At 38.5% G+C, this 27,995-nt stretch overlaps 2 protein-coding genes across 4 annotated transcripts; both read left to right on the top strand.

Moving 5' to 3' along the window:
• The first annotated feature begins 4 nt into the window (after window positions 1–4).
• On the top strand, window positions 5–4,658 carry srd5a1 (steroid-5-alpha-reductase, alpha polypeptide 1 (3-oxo-5 alpha-steroid delta 4-dehydrogenase alpha 1)). Its single transcript, XM_056741563.1, has 5 exons — window positions 5–312; window positions 407–573; window positions 859–960; window positions 2,176–2,326; window positions 3,107–4,658. The coding sequence occupies exons 1-5, from the start codon at window positions 5–7 to the stop codon at window positions 3,171–3,173; spliced, it is 795 nt and encodes a 264-aa protein (XP_056597541.1). The 3' UTR covers window positions 3,174–4,658.
• A 579-nt stretch (window positions 4,659–5,237) lies between these two features.
• Window positions 5,238–27,320, top strand: tent4a (terminal nucleotidyltransferase 4A). Of its 3 annotated transcripts, none has more exons than XM_056742012.1 (13): window positions 5,238–6,414; window positions 7,394–7,517; window positions 7,635–7,681; window positions 8,419–8,539; window positions 8,661–8,768; window positions 10,758–10,886; window positions 11,961–12,174; window positions 12,287–12,413; window positions 12,504–12,610; window positions 22,531–22,712; window positions 23,003–23,092; window positions 23,271–23,423; window positions 24,847–27,320. In XM_056742012.1, exons 1-13 carry the CDS (start codon window positions 5,621–5,623, stop codon window positions 24,985–24,987), a joined length of 2,337 nt encoding a protein of 778 aa, XP_056597990.1. In that variant the 5' UTR covers window positions 5,238–5,620; the 3' UTR covers window positions 24,988–27,320. The 3 variants fall into 3 exon arrangements, with proteins under 3 accessions (XP_056597990.1, XP_056597989.1, XP_056597991.1); XM_056742011.1 differs by having other exon boundaries at window positions 23,003–23,149; XM_056742013.1 differs by lacking the exon at window positions 5,238–6,414 and adding an exon at window positions 6,467–6,986 and having other exon boundaries at window positions 23,003–23,149.
• Window positions 27,321–27,995: the final 675 nt, after the last annotated feature.

Below are 27,995 nucleotides of genomic sequence, written 5' to 3'. Positions count from 1 at the left end.
AACGATGGACGCTATCCTGAAGAAGCTGTTTTCTTCTGAAGATGAAGAGCTGTACATTTTGGATTGTCTATCCTACTTAATGATGTTTATGGCTTTCGTAACTTTCCTCGCTTTACTCTTTGTAAACGTGCCCTATGGCAGATATGCATCCAGCAGGTATGGATTTCCTGTACACGCCACGATCGCCTGGTTCATTCAGGAGCTGCCAGCTTTTCTGCTGCCTTTGGCTTTGATTCTAAGCTCTTGTGCAAAAATAACACACTTTCCCAACCAGCTTCTTCTGTTGATGTACTTTTGCCATTATACTCAAAGGTAGGATTTGTTATACATGTATATAAACAAATGTATGTCTATATATGTATGGCTTTATATGTTCTGCCATTAATTGGACCGTGTATTTTTGTAGGTCCCTCATCTACCCATTTTTAATTCGAGGAGGAAAATCAACACCTTTCATCTCATTTGCTCTAGCCTTTGTCTTCTGCATCTATAATGGGTACCTGCAGACAAGATACCTGAGTCACTATGCAGAATACCCACCAGATTGGGTTACACGTCCCTATTTCATTACAGGTTGGTGCTTCCGCACAGTCAAGAAGGTTAATTTACATATATTTCAAGATTGAACCTAATGTTAAGGTTTATAAACACTTTAGGCTATTTTAGTTAGTGGTTACAAATGCAACGGCAGGTTAAAGGTTAAACTTTCCTTGCTATTAATGATTTATCGTGGTTATACAAAAATTTGCTGTCATTCACCATATCCTATTTTCCTTATAGACCTATATATATTGTATCAGTTGTGTTTTGAGCTTTTGAAATCACACACAAAATTCTAATGTGATTTTTGTTTGACAGGGTCTTGTCTGTGGCTCACGGGATGGATCATTAACATTCACTCTGACCACATCCTCAGGAACCTCCGTAAGCCTGGAGAGACGGGCTATAAGATACCTACAGGTGAGAAAACAGCTATCCACCTTCACTATTTTTTGCATTAGGTGTGCATCTGTAAAATGCACATTCTTTAACCAAAATTTTACCCGCAGAGACAACAACAGGCCGTCTCTATGTTGATTTCCATAAAAACTTATAATCATTGTTTTTTTAGCATCACTCATAGCAGTGGTGTTGTGTTCTCATTGTATCATTGAGCTGAACACAACACTAAGAAGAGTGCTTCCCTCTAAAAATAGATGCCCTTTTTGGTAATGACTAATTGCCCCAGCAACATGTTAGGGTTATGCTGCCCTAGAGATGCTAACAGTTTGTGACATCAGTTTCTATCTTTCTTTCCAAGAGACAGGCAGTATCCATGCAAGATGTACAACAATTCTGTACCCTTTGCTCCTGCGACAAGAATTTATTGTCAATTTTTTAAATTAAAATGTTAATTTCATAACTCTCTGCAAAAATGAGATAAAATGAGACAGCAAGGCTCGATAAATCAGGTGTCAACGAAAAAGTGTTTTGGTAGACTTCCATATGGACGGTATCATTGGATGCACGGGCCTGACCCGGAGCTAACATCCGCTCAGTGTGATGATCGATCTGGCTAGAGGCTAATAATACAACTATTTCATTTTATTTAATTAATAATAATAATATTAATTTATTTTTGAATTTCAGTGTAGAATAATTTAATTTAATCTTTTTTTGGATATAATTTTTGGAATGAACACAATGGGCTGTGTATCTTTTGCACATTTAAGTTAAGCCAAGTAATGGTTGTTCTGCTGGTAACCCAAAATAATACTGGCTAGACATACTTTTAACTTGCTAGCTAATGTCATTTACTTGTTATTTCTGTTTTGCCTGTTGTCAGAAATAATCTACAGGGAATCTATTCTTGACGAATGTGTACCGGTAGTTAAGTTTGGGTCACAAAAGTGTGCACTTTACTCATTCATATTTCTTGCAAACCTGTATGACTTTTTGTTCAGAGGAATGGAAATCTTGAACTTTTGAAAAACTTTTTGTACACTTTTCACATAATTGCAGTAAATAAGGGCTGCGACTGTCAGGCTCTAAATTTACAAAAGACAAGAAGTGTCTATGTGTGGTATAAGTTTTTATTATATTATATATGATAGTGTATTATAAAATTTTACGGGTAGATAGATACGTTTACTGATGTATTCTTGAAGTGGTACTTCAATCATTGCATTTTTACAGGAGGCATGTTTAATTATGTGTCGGGCGCAAACTTCTTGGGTGAGATTGTAGAATGGGCTGGATTTGCTCTAGCTGCTCACTCGATCCACAGCGCTGCTTTTGCCATCTTCACTCTTGTTGTGCTGTCCAGCAGAGCTATTGCTCACCACAAGTAAGTGACTACAGGATGAAAAAATGAGACCATAAATGAGACATTTGTTTTCAACTCCAGTGAATGGAAATATTTGATCATATTTAGAAGAACGTGAAAAATGTATTGACTGTAATCTTTTTATATGCAATACAAATTAAAACTGTGAAATACAATGTTTTAATATGGGTTTTTAATAGGTTTAGTTGAAGCTTTGTATAATGAAGGCAGTACATCAAATACGACCACGATGTTTAGATGTGACCCTGGACAACAAAACCAGTCTTCTGATTACATTTTTTGAAATTGAGATTTTTACATAATCTGAAAGCTGAAAAAATATGATTTCATATATTGTTGTTAGAATAGGATAATATCTGGCTGAGATACAACCCAGCAAAACTCAGGAATCTGAGAGTGCAAAAATCAAAATATTGAGAAAATTGCCTTTGAAGTTGTTAATCAGGGGCTTTGTGGCAGGCCATCCACTCACAAAAATAAAGTTTTTATATATTTAAGGTAGGAAATTTACAAAATATCTTCATGGAACATGATCTTTACTTAACATCCTAATGATTTGGGGCAAAAAAGAAAAATCAATAATTTGACCCATACAATGTATTTTTGTCATAATAAAAATGTTCCCGTGCCACTTTTACTGGTTTTGTGATTCAGGGTCACATATATTATATAATTATTCATTTTATGATGTAATATATTACTCAGGCATGTTCTTAATAGGTTGCAAGATTCAACCATAAAGTTGTTCATAATGACCTTTTGTGCCGTTTCCTTTTACAGGTGGTATCTTGCCAAATTTGAGGACTATCCAAAATCAAGAAAAGCATTAATACCATTCGTGTTCTGATCTCGTGACAAGCTTCATCATTATACTCATTTGACCTTTTTACAGACTATATGAATTTAAAAAGCAGCATGGCAATGAGAGATCTATGTAATGTCTCAATGGAAAGATCACATGAGATACAAAAGGGACACAGGTGCATCCAGAACTTCCATATTTATCAATCAATTGCTCCTTCATGAATGAAACCTTGTGGTATAGAATAATAATATGGACTCTGCTGCTGTCACATTTAGTTACACTGCATATGAGGTTTAGGTTACTCTTCAGAAAAGACGAACATGATTCATCTGTTGGAGAGCGAGAGCTCATAATCCATCCATGTTCTTCAGGTGTCTGACAGCACCAAAAGCATTTTTCAGCTCATACACACTCTGTTTTAAAAGCTCATGCCAAGTTTGCATTTCTATGAGCTTTAGTTGGACAAAAATGATGTTTCTGGTCACTAAAAACAACGGAGTAAAGATTTGATAACATGATCTTAAAAGAGAATTGAAAATTGCAATAAAAAGTTTACTGAGAACTTTCAGGCAGATGGCTGAGATGATACGGGGTCAGTACGTGAAGCTGTCAAAATGAAGTATTAGATCAATAACCAAAATATCCCAAGAGGGATGCTGCTGTCAAAGAAAACAAAACATGTTTGAACAGCATGCCATGCCTTAAAAGGACGGCTACATTTACTTACGTGTAAAATGCCTTTGAGTTTATGAGGCGATGTCAGTATTGTATTCACAAATCTGTAGGATGTGTTAAGTTTGCCACTTCAACTTTATTTGAAATGTTTAATGTTTTCGAGACAAAATTATTTTGTAAGTAAAAAATGAATGGAAACGAGAATTACATCAGAGTGAACCTCACTCACAATTTCATACATCTGTTTTTGTGTATATATTGTGTTAGTGACATCATCTGTTACCATCGCTGACATGTTTTGACTTGCTCCAGGTGGGTTCTCATATATCTTCAAGGTGTTATGCATTAAACTTGACAAGAGTTATGTGTGTGAACACTGTCAGCAAGACAAGTGGCATTTATCTCTGTAGTTTTTAATAATCTAGTTCTTAAACCAGTTTCTTTTTTTTATCATTCGAAATAAAAATATTCCATCATTTTTCTTTATAACATATGGATCTTTCTATCCGGCTCTGATGTAATTCCACAGACATACTTCAGCAACTTTTATCTATCGACATTTAAATTCCCTAACCCATGTGGTCTAGTTCATTCCCCTCAGGCATGCATGGTCAATCGGTCGGGCAGCGAGCAATCTGACTGTTCTTCGTGGAAATAGCCACAGGCAATGCAATGATGAAATGCCCTTGCAAACCACATGGCACACTGATCCATGGGCTTTAGGCTTGGACTGATAGGAGCATACCAAATACTAACATTCAACACAACGTGTGTGGATGATGAAGCATCTCTTCATGCTATACGCTGCATGTACTGTGGCGGTGTGACAGCAATGCAAAGCTGCAGTAAGCGCACGAGATGTCAGAGAGGGGCTTCCCTTTACACATGCTGCACGTGAACCGAAGACTAAGCAGATATTACGTAACCACCGTGGGAGGAGCTTAACGCTGCAGTTATTCATTCTAAAACATGTTACGTGATCATTTATAAAAGCAATTTTTTACACTTTTAATAAAGAATGTGTACAACTCGTTCATATTTTAATCATCTGAATGGTTTAAAACGGAATCAATTTAAATGGCATTAAAGTATTTCAGTTGTTTATAAGGTAAATTTCACTTAAGTAGCTAAATAAATGAAAACATAGTCAAAGAGTACTACTACACGCCCCTGTAATAAAATCTGGCAACATTGTATAAAAAACAGCTGTATTTTTATATAATTCGTAATGTATTCTATATAATGTATAGTGTTTTGTGTTAAGCACCTAGAACAGTCAATTCACAAAGCATTCGTATCATTTTGAATATACAACGCATGAATACGATTACACAAACAAAGTTGTCTTAATTCGGCCATATGTAGGCAACATATGGAACTAGTGTCGCGTCGCTTTCACTGTATATGCAAAATATTTAAATAAGTCTTCACTTGATGCTGTTTGGTTTAAAAGGGTGGGGTTGCTGAAAATGTCGCGATTGCGCCTGCTCGGTGTGAAGTCTAGGGGAGTGTACTGCCTATAGGCGCAGACCGATGGTTTAAATCCTACACATGCGTATTGGATTTCGGGGTTCAAGGGAATACGCCATATTGGAAACACTGTATAGTTTAGCTAACAGTTTATAGCTAGCGGGGTAAAAGGGCCACTAATTGATTCCCGTTGGTTGTGGCGTTTGGCAATTCTTCATTTTCCCTACAGTTTCGCGCAACCCAGTTTACAGGCAGATTCTGTCGGTCCGGAATCGCACTCGTCCGCTTGAACGGGGGCAGAAGGCGTTCATTTGCTTGACAGGGCTGATAGAAAGAGAAGTTGAATGGATCCGAGGGTCGCTTGGATTCAGCCGGAACAGAAAGGTCCTGCGAACGCTTTATGGATGCGTGTGTGGGAAACGTCTCAGGTAAACCGGATCAACACAGGTCAGCACCATAACCACCATCACAACATTTGTGTCAATTCTCCGGCGTTTGACGTTTTTAAGAATGTAGCGACCGCCGTTCGCAATAGCGGCGGTATCCCTTCCTCCGCTCCATCCAGCAGCCATCATCAGAGCAATGCAAATTACAGCACGAACATTAAACACGGCACCGCAAACCCGGGCTTTGCAACGTTACCGAACAGCGGCAGCCATCAGGGCTTAGCGGCTCATGCGCTAAATGGAAACGCCGGGAAGGTTGGTACGGGAGCCGGTGAAATGCCCCAAAAGACTGGCTCGGTTTCGTCGTCAGCGGATTCGAACTGCTCTAAAATAAGGACTACAAGCTCTAATACGATCGTCGGGATTATGAACAAGGGTGGCACACATCTGCCTTTTAGTTGCAGCGAAAGCTTGCTGAATAACGTCAACCACCACCATCATCACCCTCCGCATCCTCATTTACGGCATTTTCACCAAGAACAGCAGCAGCAATGTTTCCAGCAGAACTGCGTGAAGCGACACCCGTCTCATCCGCCAGTGAGCCATCACCACCATCACCCGGGCCGAAGGAAAAGCGATAATAAGGCCAGCACCTACGGGATAAACTACTTGCTTTCCAACTGTACCAATGGCAATTATGTCAGCTCCGGCACGCCGTGGAAGACGAGGAAATATAACCCCGGAGTTGACGGGTGAGATGACTTCTTTTGGCCTTCTGGTGTCATTTGGTATTTGGGAATCTGACGGCAGCTTACACTGATTCTAATGGGCGCGTTCTAGTTCGTCCGTGTCGGTAGCTTACAGTATAGATGGGAGTCTGTATACATATTCATCTCGCTGTGATTATTTTAATTCGTTTTAGGTGTCTACCTCTGTGATACAGTGTCGGTCACTGTTATTAGACGTGTTGGGCCATGTTTTGTGGTTTTAGCTTTAGCCTGTTAGCTGGGGTGAACCGGGTTTGGGTCTCTGCGGTCTGTGGGTGGGTCACTTGTGGAATGTGCGCGTGTGCGTGTGCGCGCCCGCCGCGATTGATTAACAGTAACGTGACTGAGCTTTTATAAAAGACGTCGGTTGAATAAATATTCGCATTAAAAGCAATATTTTATCAAAATGTTGAGTTTTCCAAACCGTAGATAAGTGTTGATAAATGTGTCAATAGCACCGGTGCGTGTTGTTCTGTTTCGTTGTTGGACACATTTTAGTCATATTGCTGATTTATGAATTTGAACCACTTCTGTTTGCAATGATGGAGCTTAAATTGGTCAGACATTTAACGTTTTCTACAATGCACCTCATAAAATGTGTGTAGCCAGTGTGTGTAATGTTAGTCTAGTAAGAAAGTCGATTTAGTTAACACGAACATGTTATATTTGTGGTTGAAGGAAGCGCCCCTCTTGAATCAACAACTAAATGAAGAGATGAGTGTGTTACAAAACCCTGAAGGCTACCTATCTAGACATCATTGTGTCTAGATAGCTTCAGATGCTGTCTAGAGAGGCAGCCTTACTTTTCTGAGCCATGGCCGTCTTTTTAAAGACTTTGAAAAAGTTAAATGGGGATTCCCAGTTCATGTATATTGGGATAACCAGCTTGTATAGACATTGTATGCTATTCCTGATCTTTTTTATGTAATTCTGTGACATTATATCCTTTTTCATTTCAACCAAGGCTCCATGAGGAGATCATGGACTTCTACAATTTCATGTCTCCTCGTCCTGAAGAGGCCACCATGAGGCAGGAGGTTGTGGCAAGAATTGAGTCGATCATCAAAGAGTTGTGGCCGTCTGCTGATGTAAGCAAGTAGAATGTGTTTGTGGACTATTTGCATTTCAAAGTAGAAGTCATCATATTGCACATCTTTAACATTGTGTTTGTCTGAAAGGTGTGTTTTTTTCTGTGCTATGCTTAGGTCCAAATATTTGGCAGCTTTAGCACTGGACTCTATCTCCCAACCAGGTAAACTGAGAAGTGTGGCTGGCTTGCTCTTGCACATTTAGTAAATAAACAACTGTAAGAGGTTATAAATCGAGATTATAACACTCATAAAGATTATTTAGGCTCTCGTGATCTTGTTGAACAGTAATAACTTCTTCCTTAACAATGGCGTTAATGTACGTTTTCATTATTGACCAACAATGACACTAAGCTATGTTCAAGTTGTTCCTCATTCCAAAGGTGGCTCCTTGTTAAAGCTCAACAACTGACATCATTATTAATTATATATGAAGAGTTTGGTTCCAAAATGAGAATCATATTTTTATTGTTTTTGTGTTTTTATTGTGTAAACTGTTATTTTTGAGACATTATGGCTTATCAAATCAAAACGAACCAACTGCAGTTTGATTTCTGTTTATTGGAATGCACGATAAAAAACATTAATATAAATATTTTTTATAACTCTTCATATATAATTATTTTGTGTCTTAAATCCTTAAGAGCACTTTATTTAATCTGGTTCGTGTTCGTAATATTAGATACTATGTTGGTCAGCTAAACACAAAGTAATCAATGAATGTTTATGAGTCATCCTAACCAATGTGGATTTGCCTTCATTGGGTGCTTTGTGTTATCTGTGCTTTTTCTTCATCATGCCCAGTGTTGATTTTAACAAATTCCCTCAGCAAAAAATGCGAGGTATTTTTAAACAGAGCTGTATGAAAACATTTGCTTCTGGTTTATTCTTCGTACTGTAGTGACATTGACCTGGTGGTGTTTGGGAAATGGGAGAAACCTCCCCTGCAGCAACTGGAGCAGGCCCTCAGAAAACACAGCGTGGCAGAGCCCTACTCCATCAAAGTTCTCGACAAAGCCACCGTGGGTTTCTCACTTAGCGTTGTTGATCTGTCCTTATTTGTATCTTTTTGCTTTTCCTTGCAAGTATTCTGTTCTCACTTCAGAATAAATTTCTCATCTGTTTTCTGTCATTCTTTTAAAGGTACCGATCATCAAACTGACCGATCAGGAGACAGAAGTGAAGGTGGACATCAGTTTCAATGTGGAGACAGGCATCAAAGCTGCTAGCTTCATCAAAGAATATGTGAAGGTAATGATGCCTGAAATTGGCAGTGTATTGGAAAGTCTGTGTTTAGTCTCGAGAGTGAGAAGAACTGGATGTTGTTTGTCATTTGAGGAAGAAATATTCATACTTGTATTTAATGTAAAATCGCTCACGAATAGAACATAAAGCCTGACTTTGGTCAATAAACAAAACTGCAGAGTAGTTACTAGTCTTTAGAAAGAATTGCATTATTGCAACATGTATAGAATGATTCACATTGGAGCCACATACTGATCAGATTATTTAACAAGATACATACAGTTGACTAAATACTTTTTTTATCTCTTAAAAGTTTTATACCAGTGAAGAACGGCATTAAAAGAAGTTCATAGTCCATTTTTCAAGAATGCCATGCGGTAATGTATTCCTTGACCCACGTCACCAAAATATAAGTAGATGTCGATGTCAGTGTTTTTTATAGACATGCCATTTGGGTGATGCTATGAATGTCATAGATGCGGCGAAAGGCTGTATTTTTTTAAGAAATAATGCCAAATCTAGTTTGTACATTTACATTTACATGCAAGGAAAATGTTGGATCCTGCTTGTGTTTATATGTTCTTTGTATTCCTGCTTTGCTCCGCATTAGCTGAGTTATCTGCCAGGCGTATAGGGTTTATGTTTGTTTGAGTGGGAGGAGGCTACGTCTGTCAGCAAGCTTTTAACCCAGATGTTTGAATAAGAGGGTGACCTGCCGGCTCTGCCAAACTCATTTCCCTCAGCATACCCACTGTAGCGCCTTTTGACAGCAAATCACCTTCATAGCTCAACAAGAACATGTTGCCAAGGGTTGTGTTAGAATGATAGTGTCATTCTTAGATGAGGTAAAGACGGGAACCGAGATATTATCCTTACTCGTAGGAATGTAAAGTTTGTTGGCTTGTCTCCAGTTATCATAATACACTTCACATGACGTTTAGAAGCTAATGGTCTGCTCTTTGACTTGAGCAGCTGTCTGCATTCCATGTTTTCTTCTTTCACCCAGTTAACACCTGGTGTTATTATCTGTTTCAAGTGATTCACACGAGCATTCAAACCACGGACATACATAGACGCTGCATTGACCGCTTACCCATTGCTGTGATATGTCAAGTCCAGTCCAACATATTGGACGGGGCAAGACCACCATAAAAACACATACAATTAAATTGAGAAGAGGCACTTTTTCTGGATTAAAAGCAAAAATGTTTACATTTCTCGGCAGATTCAATGCTTCACGCTCAATTTCTTCATGTAGATTGTAAACCAATCTGCTGAAATCTGTACGTAAACATTTTGTGTCCTGTTACTTAAATCTCAATGGTAAGTCTCATTCTAACTATTTGTTGTAAGTTTTTACACTCCACATAATCATAAACCATTGAAAATGGTTGGGGAATGTAAATATTCCCAGAAATAAATCTGAGCTCTACTGTTTACTTGTGTTTATTTGGCGGGCTTGACTGGTCCTATTTAGATTTTACCGTACAATTCAGCAGCTGCGGTGTCTTCAATGATTCATACTACATTCTCATGCGCTCCATAGATGTTTATGTTCAATGTTTTGATCTTTTTCAGCAATCTTTTCAGGAAAAATGATCACCCAATCCAAAAAAGTCTGAAAATACATTTTGTATGATTTCATGCAATCTTCATTATAGTCACAGGAAGTCAGTGAAATAGCATTTACATTACATTTACATTTAGTCATTTGGCAGACGCTTTTATCCAAAGCGATTTACAGTGCACTTATAACAGGGACAATCTCCCTGGAGCAACATGGAGTAAAGTGTCTTGCTCAAGGACACACTGGTGGTGGCTGCTGGGATAGAACCAGCAACCTTTGATTTACCAGTTCAGTGGTTTAACCCACTAGACCACCATCTCCACTAGACATTTGCATTTGAGATGCTTCATATATCAGCTTGCTCAAGCCAAAAATGTCTCTTTTTTTTATTTTATTTATTTTTCTCTCTCTCCTTTTTGTTCACACAGAAGTATACCGTGCTGCCTTATTTAATCTTCGTGCTGAAACAGTTCCTCCTACAGCGAGACCTCAATGAAGTCTTCACAGGAGGGATCAGCTCCTATAGTCTCATCCTGATGGTCATCAGCTTCTTGCAGGTGCGGTTTGCTTCTTTTTAGTTTTTGAACTCGTATCAACACATTTCCTTTGAATTCATTTAAAACAAGGTATGACATGATTAAAGGCATTCATTTAAAAACTTTTCCTGACATTTTAAAAACATTTTTACAATTAAATTCCTTAAATACTCATTACCGGAACCAACTATCAATACTATCGCATGTTTTGCTAAAAAAAGTGAAGCCATGAGGCTTAAGCAAGGCTTTATTAATCGTACATAATAAGACATTAATGAAGTATATTTTATTAGAACATTTTATTGTAAATCTTTTTTAAATGCGGAAAACTACCCGTATCGGTAATGAGTCAAAAAATTGTGTACACAACTTTACAGGAGACTACTAAGATTTTAACTAGAAAAACTGAGTAATCTGTTAATTTGTTAATTTGAAAGGTACTGGTAAATGTCTTTTTTCACATACAGTCAAACTTCATGACAAAACCTTTGTGTGTGTGGGTCTTTTAAAAATGTTGCGGAAGATGAGAAAATTTGTTATGGACACATTTTATTTCCACATTTTCTTCATTTTTATTATACATTAATATTCTGTTCACTACTTTTTTTTGTCATTTGAGAACATCTAGTAGAACATCCAATTGCTTTTCTTCTGAACAATTTTACTCTGTATAAATTATAACCAGGATGCGTTACGGTAATGAGAATTTGAGCAAAAACAATAAATAAATACTTAATTCCTACGTTAAAATGATCTGTTGTGCAAGATAGAGAACACAATTATGTTTATTATGATAATTTATGTTTATTATTTTCCTTTTTGTGTTACCGAATTATGTTTTGTAATTAAAATCTTTACTGCCATGCTGTTTCAGTGGTTTCGTGAGAATGATCCTTTCCAGCTTGATAAAATAAATATAACTATTTGTTGAAATGCACAGATCTAAGTTTGATCTGTTGATCGAAGACTTGTCATTCCTGTTTTGGTCCCTATATCTAACTGCCTCTGCTATATTCATTTCTTAAATGCCTTTGCCAAACAAATGAAGGGACTTTGTTCAATCTTGTTTCCTTGTTTCTTGGCTTACGCCCACAGTTGCACCCACGAATTGATGCTAGGAATCCCAATATAAACCTTGGGACTCTGCTCATTGAGTTCTTCGAGCTGTATGGAAGACACTTTAACTACTTGAAGACAGGTATCAGGATAAAGAACGGTGGAGCTTACATGGCTAAAGAAGACATTATGAAGGCTATGAGCAATGGCTACAGGCCCTCTATGCTTTGTATTGAGGACCCACTCCTGCCAGGTACTAGCTACATATACAAAAATGAGCTCTGGTCCAAAAGCTAATGGTCATCTACCTACAGGCACATAAAAAAAATTACACAAGAAGTTTCAACTTGTTTTTTACATCTCAGGTAATGATGTGGGCAGGAGCTCCTACGGGGCCATGCAGGTGAAAGAGGCATTTGACTACGCTTATATAATTCTGGGTCACGCCGTCTCACCTCTTGCACGCTCCTACCCCAACAAAGACAGTGACAGGTACGCTCATATGGATTTACACCCTAAGTCCTTAAAAACATCCACCCAAGTCTTTTGTTAATGGCCTGTTGATTGATCTTTTCTCCTCAGCACTTTGGGACGCATAATCAAAGTCACACAGGAAGTGATCGACTACAGGGAGTGGATTATAAAGAAGTGGGGAGGCAGACAGAACTCCCGCATGGAGAGGAATTCAGGTGAGGTTATCACATGCCGAATGGTAACACGGTTTCTGCAGGTCTGTAGAATTTCATGCAGAAAGTTTCAAGCGTTCTTGTTAAAAAGACAATCGCATGACATATTGGGTGCAGTTTTGCGCTGCGTCCAAAATTTCATACTTTGACAGTACAAACTGAATTTGAAAAAGCATGTATGTAATGTAATTTGCTCAGGTCCTGTGGGATCATGGGATAGATGTGGCATCATTGGTTTCGGACATACTATTTGTGACTCATACTCACTCTCGCCTACCTTATAGTATGGAGGTATACGATTTCGGAAGCAGGCTTGATGCACTATATTGTTAGTGTCGCAACATGCTTATAACAATCTCATCATAATCAATTTTACGTTTTTTGCAATTGGAAATTGTTGTGCTCAGGAGAAGGTTTCATGATGGTTAGGATGGTTAGAAGACATCTGCTTGTGTAAGCAATGGATTGTTTTAACATAGAAAGTGCCTTTTGGAAGTATTTGATCTCGTTTCAAGCACCTTCTGCTATTTTAAACAGTTTTAATTAGGGTTCGAGCCCGAAGGGCTAGAAACCTATTGTATTTGTTGGTTTTATTATTAGGGTTCGAGCCCGAAGGGCTAGAAACCTATTGTATTTGTTGGTTTTATTATTAGGGTTCGAGCCCGAAGGGCTAGAAACCTATTGTATTTGTTGGTTTTATTATTCTTCTTCTTATTATTATTCTGCCATAAAACTGATACTGCAGCCCAAACCGTAAGGCCGACAGAGCTGAGACTTGGTCAGATGGTAGTAGTCCTTGTCGCTACTCAGATACACGGAGCCAGCCATATCGACCCATAGGTGGCGCTATAGCAATACCAAACGCGTTTGCGCTTGTTACTCCGAAACCGTTTGTCGCACACCCAAGTGTCTTATATCAGTGTAATCACTGGCTCAAAACTTAAAAAACGTATATCTCCGATTTCATTTCCGCCATTATAGATTTTTCGCTAATTAGCATTTTATGAAAAAAAAAAAAAATGAACTAGTCCCTGGATTTTTGCCCTATTGGAACCAAACCAACGCTGATGAGTTCTGTGGAGTGTGATTATGAATAATTATTAAAAAAAAGTTCAATTTTCAATTCACGGTCGCTAGGTGGCGCTAAAACATCCAAACCGGAAGTAACATATTTAGCTAAAATGGCCATAACTCCTGAACTGTTTGAGATATCTTCATGGGGCTTTGAACACATGTGTAGACCCTCAGTCCGGGGTCACAATAAAAAAACAGTGGCGTTTGGCCACTAGATGGCGCTATAATTTGAATGAGCTAGAAAATGTCTATAACTACGCAACAGTTTGCCCGATTGACTTATTATTTGGTATGGTGTGTCTTTGTCTCATTCTACATAAATATCTAAATGGACATTGGCGTATATCAAAAAACATGGCCGCCATTGGTCGATGAAGTTTGAGCACTCATTACGCCGGGTTAACGGAGGCCGATCAAATCGCCACTCACTGGGCTTATTTGTCTCATGGTCCTGACGGTGTGTAAGAAACATGAACTTATTCGGCCACCGGGGGGCGTAATAGCGCTTTTGGAGTGCATGCACAACTGTGTATCACGTGATATTTGACATTTACCCAAACTATGGTTATAATATGATAGTACTCTTCATTCTGAGCAACTTTGCCTCTGGAACAACTTCTATTGATCAAACGGTTCGTGAGTTATCGCTGATGATGTCAAAAACCTACTTTCGCGAACTAGTTCCTGGTTTTTCAACCGATCGGAACCAAACCAATGCAGATGACTTCTGTGGAGTGTGAATGTAAATAATCATTGAAAAAAAGTTGCAATTTTTCTTTCACCGCTGCTTAGGGACGCCAAAACTTAAAATGGTCTGAGCCTATCACATTAAAATGGCCATAAATCCAGAACGGCTTAACATATCATCATGGGGCTCAGATGATATGTGTAGACCATCACTCCAAGGTCACATACAAAGGAAGGTGGCGTTTGGATACTAGGTGGCGCTAAAACATTAAAAAAGGCAAAATGTACATGTATTTTGGTGGCCTGGACAACTTTGTGTCATGTGACATTTGACTAATACACAAACTATTGATATCAAACGATAGATCTCCTCATTCATAACAACCTTGCCTCTTGAACCATTGATGTCTATCAAATGGTTTGTGAGTTATTGGTGATGATGTATAAAACCTACTTTTGCAAACTTGTTCAAAGATTTTCAAGCAATTACAAAATTTCCACCACAGTACATTTCTCTGGACTCTCTAGGTCAATAATCATCAAAAACATGTTGAGTTTTTTTAGTTTTGTGACCATAACAGTGTCCTTTTTGATATTAGCGTGAATCGAGTACGGTGAAGGTCGCTAGTCCTTAATAAATGATCCAACTGACTTGCCATTTAGTACTATTATACATATTATGATACTTAACAATCATGCAAAATGTGATGCTCATAGGAATAGGCTTTCCTTCATAAGAGTCAAAAAGGTGAAATATCATTCATTTCAATGGCTTTCTTATAGAGTCACCAGATCACAATGCATGTAGCTTTGCTTAACGAACGATAAATGTGTGCAGGATAAAGGTGTGTAGTGTGCATGTGTGTATGTTTCTGGGTATCATTTCCCTCTTTATCATAAGAGTGTGAATGCACTGTATAGTTCTGTGTGTCTTGTGTGATCGAGACTGTGCATGTGTGTGTAATCAAATATGTCTCACAGGAAGACAGTGTTAGAAATATAATGTATTACAGATTAAAAGTTGCTCCATATTTACACATCTATAAATATAGCACATGTCTGGCTGGTTTTAAGATGCTGTGTTGATATATATATATATACAACACACCTTTATTAGATAAAACCAGTTTAATTGCATGTATACCCAAATTGCTACTCAGCCAGTCACATGGCAGCAACTCAATGCATTTAGGCATTTAGACATGGTAAACATGACTTCCTGAAGTTCAAACCAAACATCAAAATTGAGAAGAAATGGGATATATCATGTGAGGTGTGTCTACCAAAGAAACATAATTTAAATGGCACGTCCTTCTAAAATATTATTGCAGACAAAGTCAATGTCCTACTGACCACAATGTATTCATGAATATGAATCAATGTATCCATTTAAAATTGTCCTAAATTTTAAATTCAATTTTAATTCTTCAAAACACAAAAGAGGCTATGTTGAAAAATATGCATTAAATTAACAAAAAAGACCAATATCTCTGCAATCGAATGTCATAGAGACAAAGAAGTTGCTTCGTTCTACTCATGGAAAAGTGTATTATAATATGACAGGTGACAAGCTATGCCCATAGCAACTAAACAGATTAGCTCTACAATCAGTTACACAGACGTGTATCTCTGCAGTTGAATATTGTAGAGACACAGGGGTTCGGTTAATTTCACTTGTGACTTAATGTAATATCAATTGGCAGGTGCCATACCACACCCATAGCAACTAAACTGTTAACTTAGCAACCATTAAGCTAGACCTCCATCTCTGCAATAGAGCATCGCAGAGTCACTGGAGTTGTTTCGCCACTTGTGGTTTGATGTGTTATTAATTGGCAGGTGCCATTCCACGCCAATAGCAACCAAACGGATTAGCTTAGCAACCTTTTAGCAAGATCTATATCTCTGCAACTGTATTAAATGTTTCTGACATTTTACTTGGTGCGCTAGAGTGTCGTCCGTCCTTGATCTGTTATGGTGCGATTCTTGAAACTGATCGGCGATGGCAGACGTACCTTAGATGCCTTAAATCGCTCGAACCCGCTAAATGCTGCTTGCAGCTTTAATTATTATTATACTTCTTCCCTAGAACTGATACTGCAGCCCAAACCGTAAGGCCGACAGGGCTGAGACTTGGTCAGATGGTTGTAGTCCTTGTCGCTACTCAGATACACGGAGCCAGCCAAATCGACCCATAGGTGGCGCTACAGCGATAAAAAACGCGTTTACGCATGTTACTCCTAAACCGTTTGTTGCACACCCAAGTATTTTATATCAGAGTAATCACTGGCTCAAAACTTAAAAAATGTATATCTCCGAATTCATTTCCGGTATGCAAATTTTTTCGCTAATTAGCATTTTATGAAAAAAATAAAAAATGAACTTGTCCCTGGATTTTTGCCCTATTGGAACCAAACCAACGCTGATGAGTTCTGTGGAGTGTGAATATGAATAATTATTAAAAAAAAGTTGAAATTTTCATCCCCCATCGCTAGAGGGCGCAAAAATGTCCAAAACGGAAGTAACATATTGAACTAAAATGGCCATAACTCCTGAACTGTTTGAGATATCTTCATGGGGCTTGGAACATATGTGTAGACCCTCAATCCGGGGTCACAGTAAAAAGAATCCTGCGTTTGGCCACTAGGTGGCGCTATAATTTGGATGAGCTACAAAATGGCCATAACTACGCAACAGTTTGCCCGATTGACTTATTATTTGGTATGGTGTGTCTTTGTCTCATTCTACATGAATATCTAAAAGGACATTGGCGTATCTTAAAAAACATGGCCGCCATTGGCCAATGAAGTTTGAGCACTTATTAGACCGGGTTAACGGAGGCCGAACAAAACAACGCTCGCTGGGCTTATTCGTCTCATGGTCTTTAAGGTCTGTAAGAAATGTGAACTCATTCGGCCACCGGGGGGCGAAATAACGCTTTAGGAGTGCTTAAACAATTGTGTATCACGTGACATTTGACATATACAGAAACTATTGGTATCATAGGATAGTACTCTTCTATCTGAGCAACTTTGCCTCTGGAACAACTTCTGTCAATCGAATAGTTTGTGAGTTATCGCTGATGAGGTCAAAAACCTACCTTCGCAAACTAGTCGTTGGATTTTCGACCGATCGGAACCAAAACAATGCAGATGACTTCTGTGGGAAGTGTTTGTAAATAATTATTGAAAAAAAGTAGAAATTTCCTTTCACGGTCGCTTAGGGGCGCCAAAATAAAAGAATGGGTGGAGCCTATCACATTTAAATGGCCATAAATCCAGAACGGCTTAACATATCATCATATGCCTCGGGAAATATATGTAGATCATCACTCCGAGGTCCCATACAAAATAACATGGCGTTTGGACACTAGGTGGTGCTATAACAGTAAAAATGGCTAAATGTACATGTCTTTTGGTGGCCTAGACAACTCTGTGTCACGTGACATTTGACTAATACAAAAACTATTCGTATCAAACGATAGATCTCCTTATTCATAACAACTTTGCCTCTTGAACCATTGATGTCTATCAAATTGTTTGTGACTTATTGGTTATGATGTAAAAAACCTACTTTTGCTAACTTGTTCAAGGATTTTCAAGCAATTTCAAAATTTCCACCACAGTACATTTCTTTGGACTCTCTAGGTCAATAATCATCAAAAATATGTTGAGTATTTTTTAGTTTTGTGACCATAACAGGGTGCTTTATTATATTAGCGTGAAACGAGTATGTTATAGGTCGCTACTCCTTAAGAAATAATCCAACTGACTTGCCATTAAGTACTATTATACATATTATGACACAAAACAAGCATGCAACATGTGATTCTTATCGGAAGAGGCATGCCTTCACAACAGTCAAAAAGGTGAAATATCATACATTTAAAATTACTATTTTAAACTTGTCTTTAATAAATACATCATTTGCTAGTCAAATTGCTAATCAGCCAGTCACATAGCATAAACTCAATCCATTTTGGCTTCTAGACGTGGTAAACACTTGCTGAAGTTCAAACCGAGCATCAAAATGGAGAAACAATTGGATATATGGTATGGGATATATTAGATAACACATACCACCTGAGGATTGTTGCCAACCATGTCCATGTTTTGATGGCTACTTCCAGCAGTAAAAAAAATCGACCATGTCAGAAAGCTCAAATGATCTCAAACTGGTTTCTTGAACATGACAATGAGCTCACTGTACTCCAATGGCCTTCAGAGTCACCAGACTCAACCAAATAAGCATCACTTAAATGGCAAGGTCTTCTGGAATATTGTTGCAGACCATGAATGTGAATCAATTATCTATTTAAATTGGTCGTATTTTTTTTATCAATTCTTCAGAACACAAAATAAGCTATTTTGAAGAATGTGCATTGTATTAAAAAAAAGACCTATATATGTGCAATAGAATGTTTTGGAGACACAGGAGTTGCTTTGTTTTGCTAATGGCTTCATTCTTTATCAATTGACAGCTGCCAAGCCACGCCCTTAGCAACCAAACAGATTATTTTTTGCAATCGTCTAGCCAGACCTACATCTCTGCAGTAGAATATTATAAAGACACGGGGCTTGGTTCGTTTGACCTGTGGTTTGATGTGTTATTAATTGACAGGTATTAATTGACACCCATGGCAACCGAACAGGTTAGCTTAGCAACCGTTTAGCAAGATCTCTATCTCTGCAACAAATCATCATAGAGACATGAGAAATGGTTTATTGCACTCGTCCCTTAGGTATTATCGGTTTACGCCCGTTTTTGCATACGAGTGTACGCATGCATGGTCTGTATTAAAAGTTACCAACCGTTTCTGTCATATTTCTTGGTGTGGAAGAGTGTCATTCGTTGTGGATTTGTTACGGTGCCATTCCTGAGCCTAGTTGACAATGGCAAGGCCAATAGAGGCCTTAGACTGCTCGAACCCGCTAAATGCTGCTTGCAGCTTTAATTATTATTATACTTCTTCCCTAGAACTGATACTGCAGCCCAAACCGTAAGGCCGACAGAGCTGAGACTCGGTCAGATGGTAGTAGTCCTTGTCGCTACTCAGATACACGGAGCCAGCCAAATCGACCCATAGGTGGCGCTACAGCGATAAAAAACGCGTTTACGCTTGTTACTCCTAAACCGTTTGTCGCACACCCAAGTGTTTTATATCAGAGTAATCACTGGCTCAAAACTTAAAAAACGTATATCTCCGATTTCATTTCCGCCATTATAGATTTTTCGCTAATTAGCATTTTATGAAAAAAATAAAAAATGAACTAGTCCCTGGATTTTTGCCCTATCGGAACCAAACCAACGCTGATGAGTTCTGTGGAGTGTGAATATGAATAATTATTAAAAAAAAGTTGAAATTTTCATCCCCCATCGCTAGAGGGCGCAAAAATGTCCAAAACGGAAGTAACATATTGAACTAAAATGGCCATAACTCCTGAACTGTTTGAGATATCTTCATGGGGCTTGGAACATATGTGTAGACCCTCAATCCGGGGTCAAGGTAAAAAAAATGTTGCGTTTGGCCACTAGGTGGCGCTATAATTTGAATGAGCTAGAAAATGGCCATAACTACGCAACAGTTTGCCCGATTGACTTATTATTTGGTATGGTGTGTCTTTGTCTCATTCTACATGAATATCTAAAAGGACATTGGCGTATCTTAAAAAACATGGCCGCCATTGGCCAATGAAGTTTGAGCACTTATTAGACCGGGTTAACGGAGGCCGAACAAAACGACGCTCGCTGGGCTTATTCGTCTCATAGTCTTTAAGGTCTGTAAGAAATGTGAACTCATTCGGCCACCGGGGGGCGAAATAACGCTTTAGGAGTGCTTAAACAATTGTGTATCACGTGACATTTGACATATACAGAAACTATTGGTATCATATGATAGTACTCTTCATTCTGAGCAACTTTGCCTCTGGAACAACTTCTATCGATCGAACGGTTCGTGAGTTATTGCTGATGATGTCAAAAACCTACTTTCGCGAACTAGTCGTTGGATTTTCGACCGATCGGAACCAAAACAATGCAGATGACTTCTTTGGGAAGTGTTTGTAAATAATTATTGAAAAAAAGGTAAAATTTCCTTTCACGGTCGCTTAGGGGCGCCAAAATAAAAAAATGGGTGGAGCCTATCACATTTAAATGGCCATAAATCCAGAACAGCTAAACATATCATCATATGCCTCGGGAAATATATGTAGACCATCACTCCGAGGTCACATACAAAATAACGTGGCGTTTGGACACTAGGTGGCGCTATAATAGTAAAAATGGCTAAATGTACATGTCTTTTGGTGGCCTAGACAACGGTGTGTCACGTGACATTTGACTAATACACAAACTATTGATATCAAACGATAGATCTCCTCATTCATAACAACTTTGCCTCTTGAACCATTGATGTCTATCAAATGGTTTGTGAGTTATTGGTGATGATGTAAAAAACCTACTTTTGCAAACTTGTTCAAGGATTTTCAAGCAATTTCAAAATTTCCACCACAGTACATTTCTCTGGACTCTCTAGGTCAATAATCATCAAAAACATGTTGAGTTTTTTTTGTTTTGTGACCATAACAGGGTCCTTTATTATATTAGCGTGAAACGAGTACGGTGAAGGTCGCTACTCCTTAATAATTAATCCAACTGACTTGCCATTAAGTACTATTATACATATTATGACACAAAACAAGCATGCAACATGTGATCCTTATCGGAAGAGGCATGCCTTCACAACAGTCAAAAAGGTGAAATATCATACATTTAAAATTACTGTTTTAAACTTGTCTTTAATAAGTACATCATTTGCCAATCAAATTGCTAATCAGCCAGTCACATAGCATAAACTCAATCCATTTTGGCTTCTAGACGTGGTAAACACACTTGCTGAAGTTCAAACCGAGCATCAAAATGGAGAAACAATTGGATATATGGTATGGGATATATTAGATAACACATACCACCTGAGGATTGTTGCCAACCATGTCCATGTTTTGATGGCTACTTCCAGCAGTAAAAAATGGACCATGTCAGAAAGGTCAAATGATCTCAAACTGGTTTCTTAAACATGATAATGAGCTCACTATACTCCAATGGCCTTCAGAGTCACCAGACTCAACCAAATAAGCATCACTTAAATGGCAAGGTCTTCTGGAATATTGTTGCAGACCATGAATGTGAATCAATTATCTATTTAAATTGGTCGTATTTTTTTTATCAATTCTTCAGAACACAAAATAAGCTATTTTGAAGAATGTGCATTGTATTAAAAAAAAGACCTATATATGTGCAATAGAATGTTTTAGAGACACAGGAGTTGCTTTGTTTTGCTAATGGCTTCATTCTTTATCAATTGACAGCTGCCAAGCCACGCCCTTAGCAACCAAACAGATTATTTTTTGCAATCGTCTAGCCAGACCTACATCTCTGCAGTAGAATATTATAAAGACACGGGGCTTGGTTCGTTTGGCTTGTGGTTTGATGTGTTATTAATTGACAGCTATTAATTGACACCCATGGCAACCGAACAGGTTAGCTTAGCAACCGTTTAGCAAGATCTCTATCTCTGCAACAAATCATCATAGAGACATGAGAAATGGTTTATTGCACTCGTCCCTTAGGTATTATCGGTTTACGCCCGTTTTTGCATACGAGTGTACGCATGCATGGTCTGTATTAAAAGTTACCAACCATTTCTGTCATATTTCTTGGTGTGGAAGAGTGTCATTCATTGTGGATTTGTTACGGTGCCATTCCTGAGCCTAGTTGACAATGGCAAGGCCAATAGAGGCCTTAGACTGCTCGAACCCGCTAAATGCTGCTTGCAGCTTTAATTGTGATTGATTTTATTAAATTGATATCAAATATTTTAGTTTGACAATGGGGTGGGTGACCTTTCGAAACTGAACCTTTCTTTTTCAGCCATGTGTTTAAAAATGGACAGGATTTTCAAGGCACGTATAGATGAGTAGATAGTGCAACCTGCAATTTTATGTTTCAAACATAGATGGCAAATGTTACGGATTGCAGCTTTAATGCTATTTCTTTACAAAGCTGTCCACAGCCCGTGGTTTTGCAGCTAGTCAAATGTATAAGGCTTTGGTTTCCCTTAAATGTCAGATTTTGTCTGACTTTTCTACTACATCTGCATGCAGGTCCAGCCCATAAAGACCCGGTGGAGCAGGTGGGGTCTGGCCCACTGCTGGGTGTCGGTGGGGAAGATCAGCAGCAGAGGGACTCTGTGTCCCCTCAAAGCGCAGACTCACCCATGTCCCTCTCCAGCCCTCAGCAGCACTCCTCAGCCTCCTCCTCATCTTCACTTTCAGGCAGCGACATTGTGAGTACCAATACCATCACCCATTTCCTTAAACGAATAGTTGGTAAACTCTTGGGAAGTGAATAGGGACTGGGGACAATACGTGACAAAAGGATAAAGAAGGACAAAAAGACTGAGAATCTTATGTTTGCTGTCACTTTTGTGTCCAATAATGCGACATTAGATTTGTAAAGTCAGATTTGAGGGAAATCTGTAGTTTTCATTTTTGGGTGAACTGTAGCTTTAAAACCTTTCTTTGGTTGTTATTCCCCCTCATATATTTGACTTCCATTCTCTGTCTTTTCCTTCAGGACTCTGACTCCACACCGTATGTTGCTCCACCTGTAGCCCCCTTCCCTCTCCAGATTCTGACTCCGGGCCCCCTGCCGCCAGCTCTTCAGGTAGGCCCTGGCAAAGTCAGCATCACGGCTGCGCTCTCCATGCCTCCAGCCACCCAGGTGAAATATCAAACTGTAATAACGGCTTACACATTAGAAAGCACCAAAACTGGGTTTAAGCCTGGGCTACAAATGAGTCTTATTTGCATAACCTTGAATTCAACTCTTATTTTTGTTCCAGGCGAGAGTGTCCATACCAGGAAATCTTTCAATCCACGCTTTACCTGGCAGACAGGTGTGTATGGCAGATGGACCACCCCCATACAACATGCCCCCTCCTGCAGTTCCCCAAGCTCCCCCCAGCCCTCTACCTAGTCCCCACCACCACCAAAAGGTAGGCCCACATGTACCGATATAATGCTATGAACCCATTCAAGGATAATCAAGTGCAGATGTGCAACGTGATAACACAGTTTAATGGGAATGTAATAGTTTTTTATGCAGAAACCTAGTTGCTGTTTAACTAGAACTAAATGGCCTACGAAGAATGTTAAAGGCTAAGGCCATTTATACAAAATATGTATATTGTGAGGATTTTTCAAAAGCCAAAGATGAATGTTGATTCATGCGTAAGAGTTGTAGTTTTGTCTTGTTTTCCAGTACAAATATAAAAAAATTCAAGTCAAGATGCATTTACTTGAAGCAATGTGATTTTAAGATATAAGAGGGATAGTTCACTCAAAAAGAAATATCTTTATCATTCATTTCATTAACTCACTGTGAAGTTGTTCCAAGGCTTCATACATTTCTTTGACCTGTTGAACACAAAGAAGATATTTTGAAGAATGTTTGTAACCAATTAGCTCTGGGTCATCATTGATTACCATACAAGTTTTTCTTTCTACTATGGTAGTCAATAGTGCCCAGAACTCTTTGGTTACAAACATTCTTCCAAATCGCTTACTTTGTGATTAGCACAACAACAAAAATGATTAAGGTTTGAGTACATTTTTATTTTTCGGTGAACTATTCCCTAGTTGTTTTTGGAATTAGTTTTAATTATGTTTTAAATTAGCTTTTAGTTTATCGTTTTTATGTTAATTTTAGTTAAAGTTTTAGCAATTTTGGTGTATGCTTTTGTCATTTTATAATTTATTTGTTTATTTTTATGTTGCCATATAAGATTTTTTTTTGTTCATTATTATATTTTTGTGCTTTAAACTAATTTCAGTTTATTTTTGAGGAAACGTTTCAATTTTTTATTTAGTTCAAGTTTTTTCAATCATTTTAAGGTCAATATTTTATTTGATTTCAATGAACATAAACGTTTTTTAAATTGTAATTTTAGTAAACTAAAATAACCTTGAACTATTCTTTATGTCCCGATTTCTAAAAATGATTAAAGTTGCCCTATTGCAGATTTTCTTTCCTATTTTACGCATAAACTTTTAGATTTTTTTTACATGTTTGTACTGAAAGACATTACAAAAATCTTTTCTATTGTCATCTCACTGTACTGGCTACATTTGTTGCAGTCATAAATCTTTTATAAACAGCCAGTAGAGGGATACGTAGATTCAGTATATTTAGGTATATTTTATATAAATATATATTGTATTCCATACAAAAATGACCAAACAAAGAATTGTGCTGTGCATTTGTATACCTATAAAGTTGTTATCCTAGCAACAGGCTAATGTCAAACCAAAGTCCATATAAAACAAGGTCTCCTTCCTCTTACCTTTGTGTGATCGAGAGTGTTTGTTTCAACAGATGATGTTTCTCAAGACTTCTCCCTGTTTTTATCTCTCCTGCAGACAGGTCCCAAGTTCCCTCTGAAGGGCTACCCCGCTGTAGTGCACAGTCCCGTCCTGTCCAACCGAGGCCACTTTCAGTACAACCGCAACACCTGGCGCCGCAGAAAGAGGGACAGTCTGCCGGCCAGCGTCAGCAGATAAAGACGCCCCGCGCCCCCTGGACCCTTTACCTTCCACTCGCTTTGTTTTCCACACCTCTGGTCCAGTCTTTAAATGATGAGAACTCATCAAGTGCTCCTGCAGATGGTGTGAGCACAGAGAGACCAGCGTTTGAAACCCAGCTCCTCGTTTGGTAGTTGTGGTTATGGTGGTGCTAAGTACTTCAGTCTGCCGCTGAATCTGTGCATGTGTATGTTGAACTGTTTTTGACCCGTGCAATCTTCCCGAGGAAGCTTCGAGGAAACTTTTCCGTTCGTGCGCTCCATGGTGAAAAGCTGGTGTTTTGTGTGTCATGCGACTTGTTTTCTGTGTCTTCACGTGTTTCATTGGGGACACGCTTCACGTGTGGGAAGATATCGATTCAGTGGAATTTAAGTGTTATTCGTTGTTTGGGGATAAGGATATGTGTTTCTAAGGTGAACGCCACTTTTGATTGTGTATGTATGTCTCCGGCTTCACATCCTGCACTGTTGATGCTTCCAGAGTCTCCACCATATCGACCTTTACGTTTTTGTGCAATAACTTGTTTATTTTGTGTTTCGTTCACTCTGGAAACATGGGGTTCTGTGTCTAGCAGTTCTGTCTTGTTTGTTTTTGTACAGAAACGTTTTTATTTTTGTAAGGTTTTTAATTTTGGTTATGGTTTACAGATCCTGTCAGACAGGCTCCTTAAGGAAAGAGTCTGTTTTAAACGTGAAACTGTTTTTGACTAAAGAGAATTTATATTCCCTGTTGCCCTTTTTCTTAAAATGGGTTGCATCTGGATTAGACGGAGTTGAAGTGGCAGATCTTGCAAAATGACTTTCCGCTCTTGCCTCTAGGTGACGCCATTTCACACGTATTCCTGTCTTTATGATGGTTATGTGGCATTGAGGCTCTCACAGTAGCGTAGATTCAGAACCAGATCCAGGCCAGAAAACTGTGGTGTTGGAGAGAAATGAGCCCGTTGGAAATTTGCCGCAGAAATGGCGTGAATGAGCATTGACTTAAGTGTATATATGTGCGTGTGTGTCCGTCCTTTTTAAATTGCTATAGGTGAGAGAAAGGTAAGAGAAAGATTAGACGTTTTTAGGGAAGCTCTAAAGAACGCGCGAGACTTCAGATCAGTGCAGCTTTATGCAAGGTGCCCTAATCGGACCTTTTCGACTTCTGCACGGGCACCCAAACCGGACTTGTGGAGAAAGGGAATTAATTTTGATTCCTTTCTGGGATCTTTGTGCATTTATTGACAGGTACTTACTGCTAACATATGCCTTTTTGGTAAAGACCTATTCCTGTACTGTATCGTATAGAATTTTTTCTGTTTGGATATGGCACACTACAACTGTATCGCTGTTGCTCGGAACATCACAGGCATACAGGTTATTTTTACTATGCAAGTGGAGTTTTGAAAATTTCTTCCCGTCTCCCACACGACAGCCATCGCTTGGAAATCTTTTCGAGAGACTCAACCGGAGCAATGGACCCGGGTCTGGGGGAGCCAAGCTGCCTCAGTGTACATGAGGCCAGCTCCCGTATGCAAGTTCAGTCTGTTTTAAGGGGAAAGAAAACAACCAGACGTCTTGTTTGGAATATCCAGACTGAAAAATCTCTGCAGCCCAAGTATTTCCTTCAGCCGGATCACGGATAAACCGGACTGCTGCTGTTACAATGCTACAACCATGTTAATGGCAACTGACAAAAACAGACTTTGAATGCCTCCTGCACTCTATATGGAATGACTTTGATTCGTCACAAACGTACGTGTTTTAAGTCATATCTGATACGGAGACTCTGAGCTAAAATGAGCTACAGGATTGTCCTTGTAACTCTCGCCTGCCTATCAACGCAATAGGGCAAATGTGATTCTAATAGCAGTTTCTGCTTTTAGGTAGAACCAGCATCTTTTGCAGCGTGGGTCAGACATTGAGGCGACTCCTTCCATCCCCTTTTTAAGGACTCTGTGTGTAGTTATTGATGGTTTGCCTAAACGAATGACCCCCCCTCTCTTTTTCCCGTGTGAATCTGTGGAGATGTGTTGGAAAATTGGAAGTGTATCACTCTGTAATGGTTTAACCTTTTTGGTGATGTACTGCTAGATACGGTGTGACACTCATAGATGAATATCAATGACTGATTTTAAATGTAACCCCTTTTTTGCTGACGTCTGTTATGTCACAGTGGCCAAAAGCACTCCTTTACTCTTCAATACTTAAACAGAAAGCCCTCAATGTGGCCGCCCAGCATCCAAGAGGTTAGGAGATTTTTTTTTTTCTTCAATATTTTTATGTAATTTTTTTTCTATTTTATTTTTTAAATAAACATCTTAAAAACGTGTGGTGTCGTTTTTTTTTCTTAAAAGTTTTTGTGGTTAATGACTACAATGGCTCACCAGTTAGATAAGTTCATGCATTTGTGTACTAGAGTATTAAACTGTACTCATCCATATTAGAAATGTTACCACTAGAGAGCATGCTTGTGCTATCCATGTCTACTAAATCAATAACACTAGAATAATCTTGAAGTATTTAAAGGGACAGTTTACCTGAAAATAACAATTCTGTCATGAATTACTCGCTCTCTATAGTAGTTCCAAACCTGTAAAAGTTTATTTGTTTGGTTGAACACCGAGAAAGATATTTGGACGAATGCTTGTAACTTAAGTTTTTAGACTTCATTGATTACCATAGTAGGAAAAATTACAATGGTATTCAAAAGTTTGCTGTCCTAATTTCTTCAAAATGTCTTCCTTTGTGTTAAAGTATTTTTTTCCTTCTATGGTAGTCAATGCGGTCGGAGAACTATTTGATTACTGACATTCTTCCAAATATCTATTCTCTGTGTTCATCAGGACAAAGAAATTTATAGATTTATAAAAACTCGATGGTGAATATATGACAGAATTTTTATTTTGGGGTGAATTATCCCTTTAAACAGTTCTTTCCCCTTCCTACAAAAGTATCTTCTAAACCGGCACTCACAAGTGAATTACAGGCAAGTGTAATATGACA

Source organism: Triplophysa dalaica, chromosome 25 (genome assembly GCF_015846415.1).
Source record: "Triplophysa dalaica isolate WHDGS20190420 chromosome 25, ASM1584641v1, whole genome shotgun sequence".
Lineage (NCBI taxonomy): Eukaryota > Metazoa > Chordata > Actinopteri > Cypriniformes > Nemacheilidae > Triplophysa > Triplophysa dalaica.
This window is presented reverse-complemented; position numbering and strand designations above follow the sequence as displayed.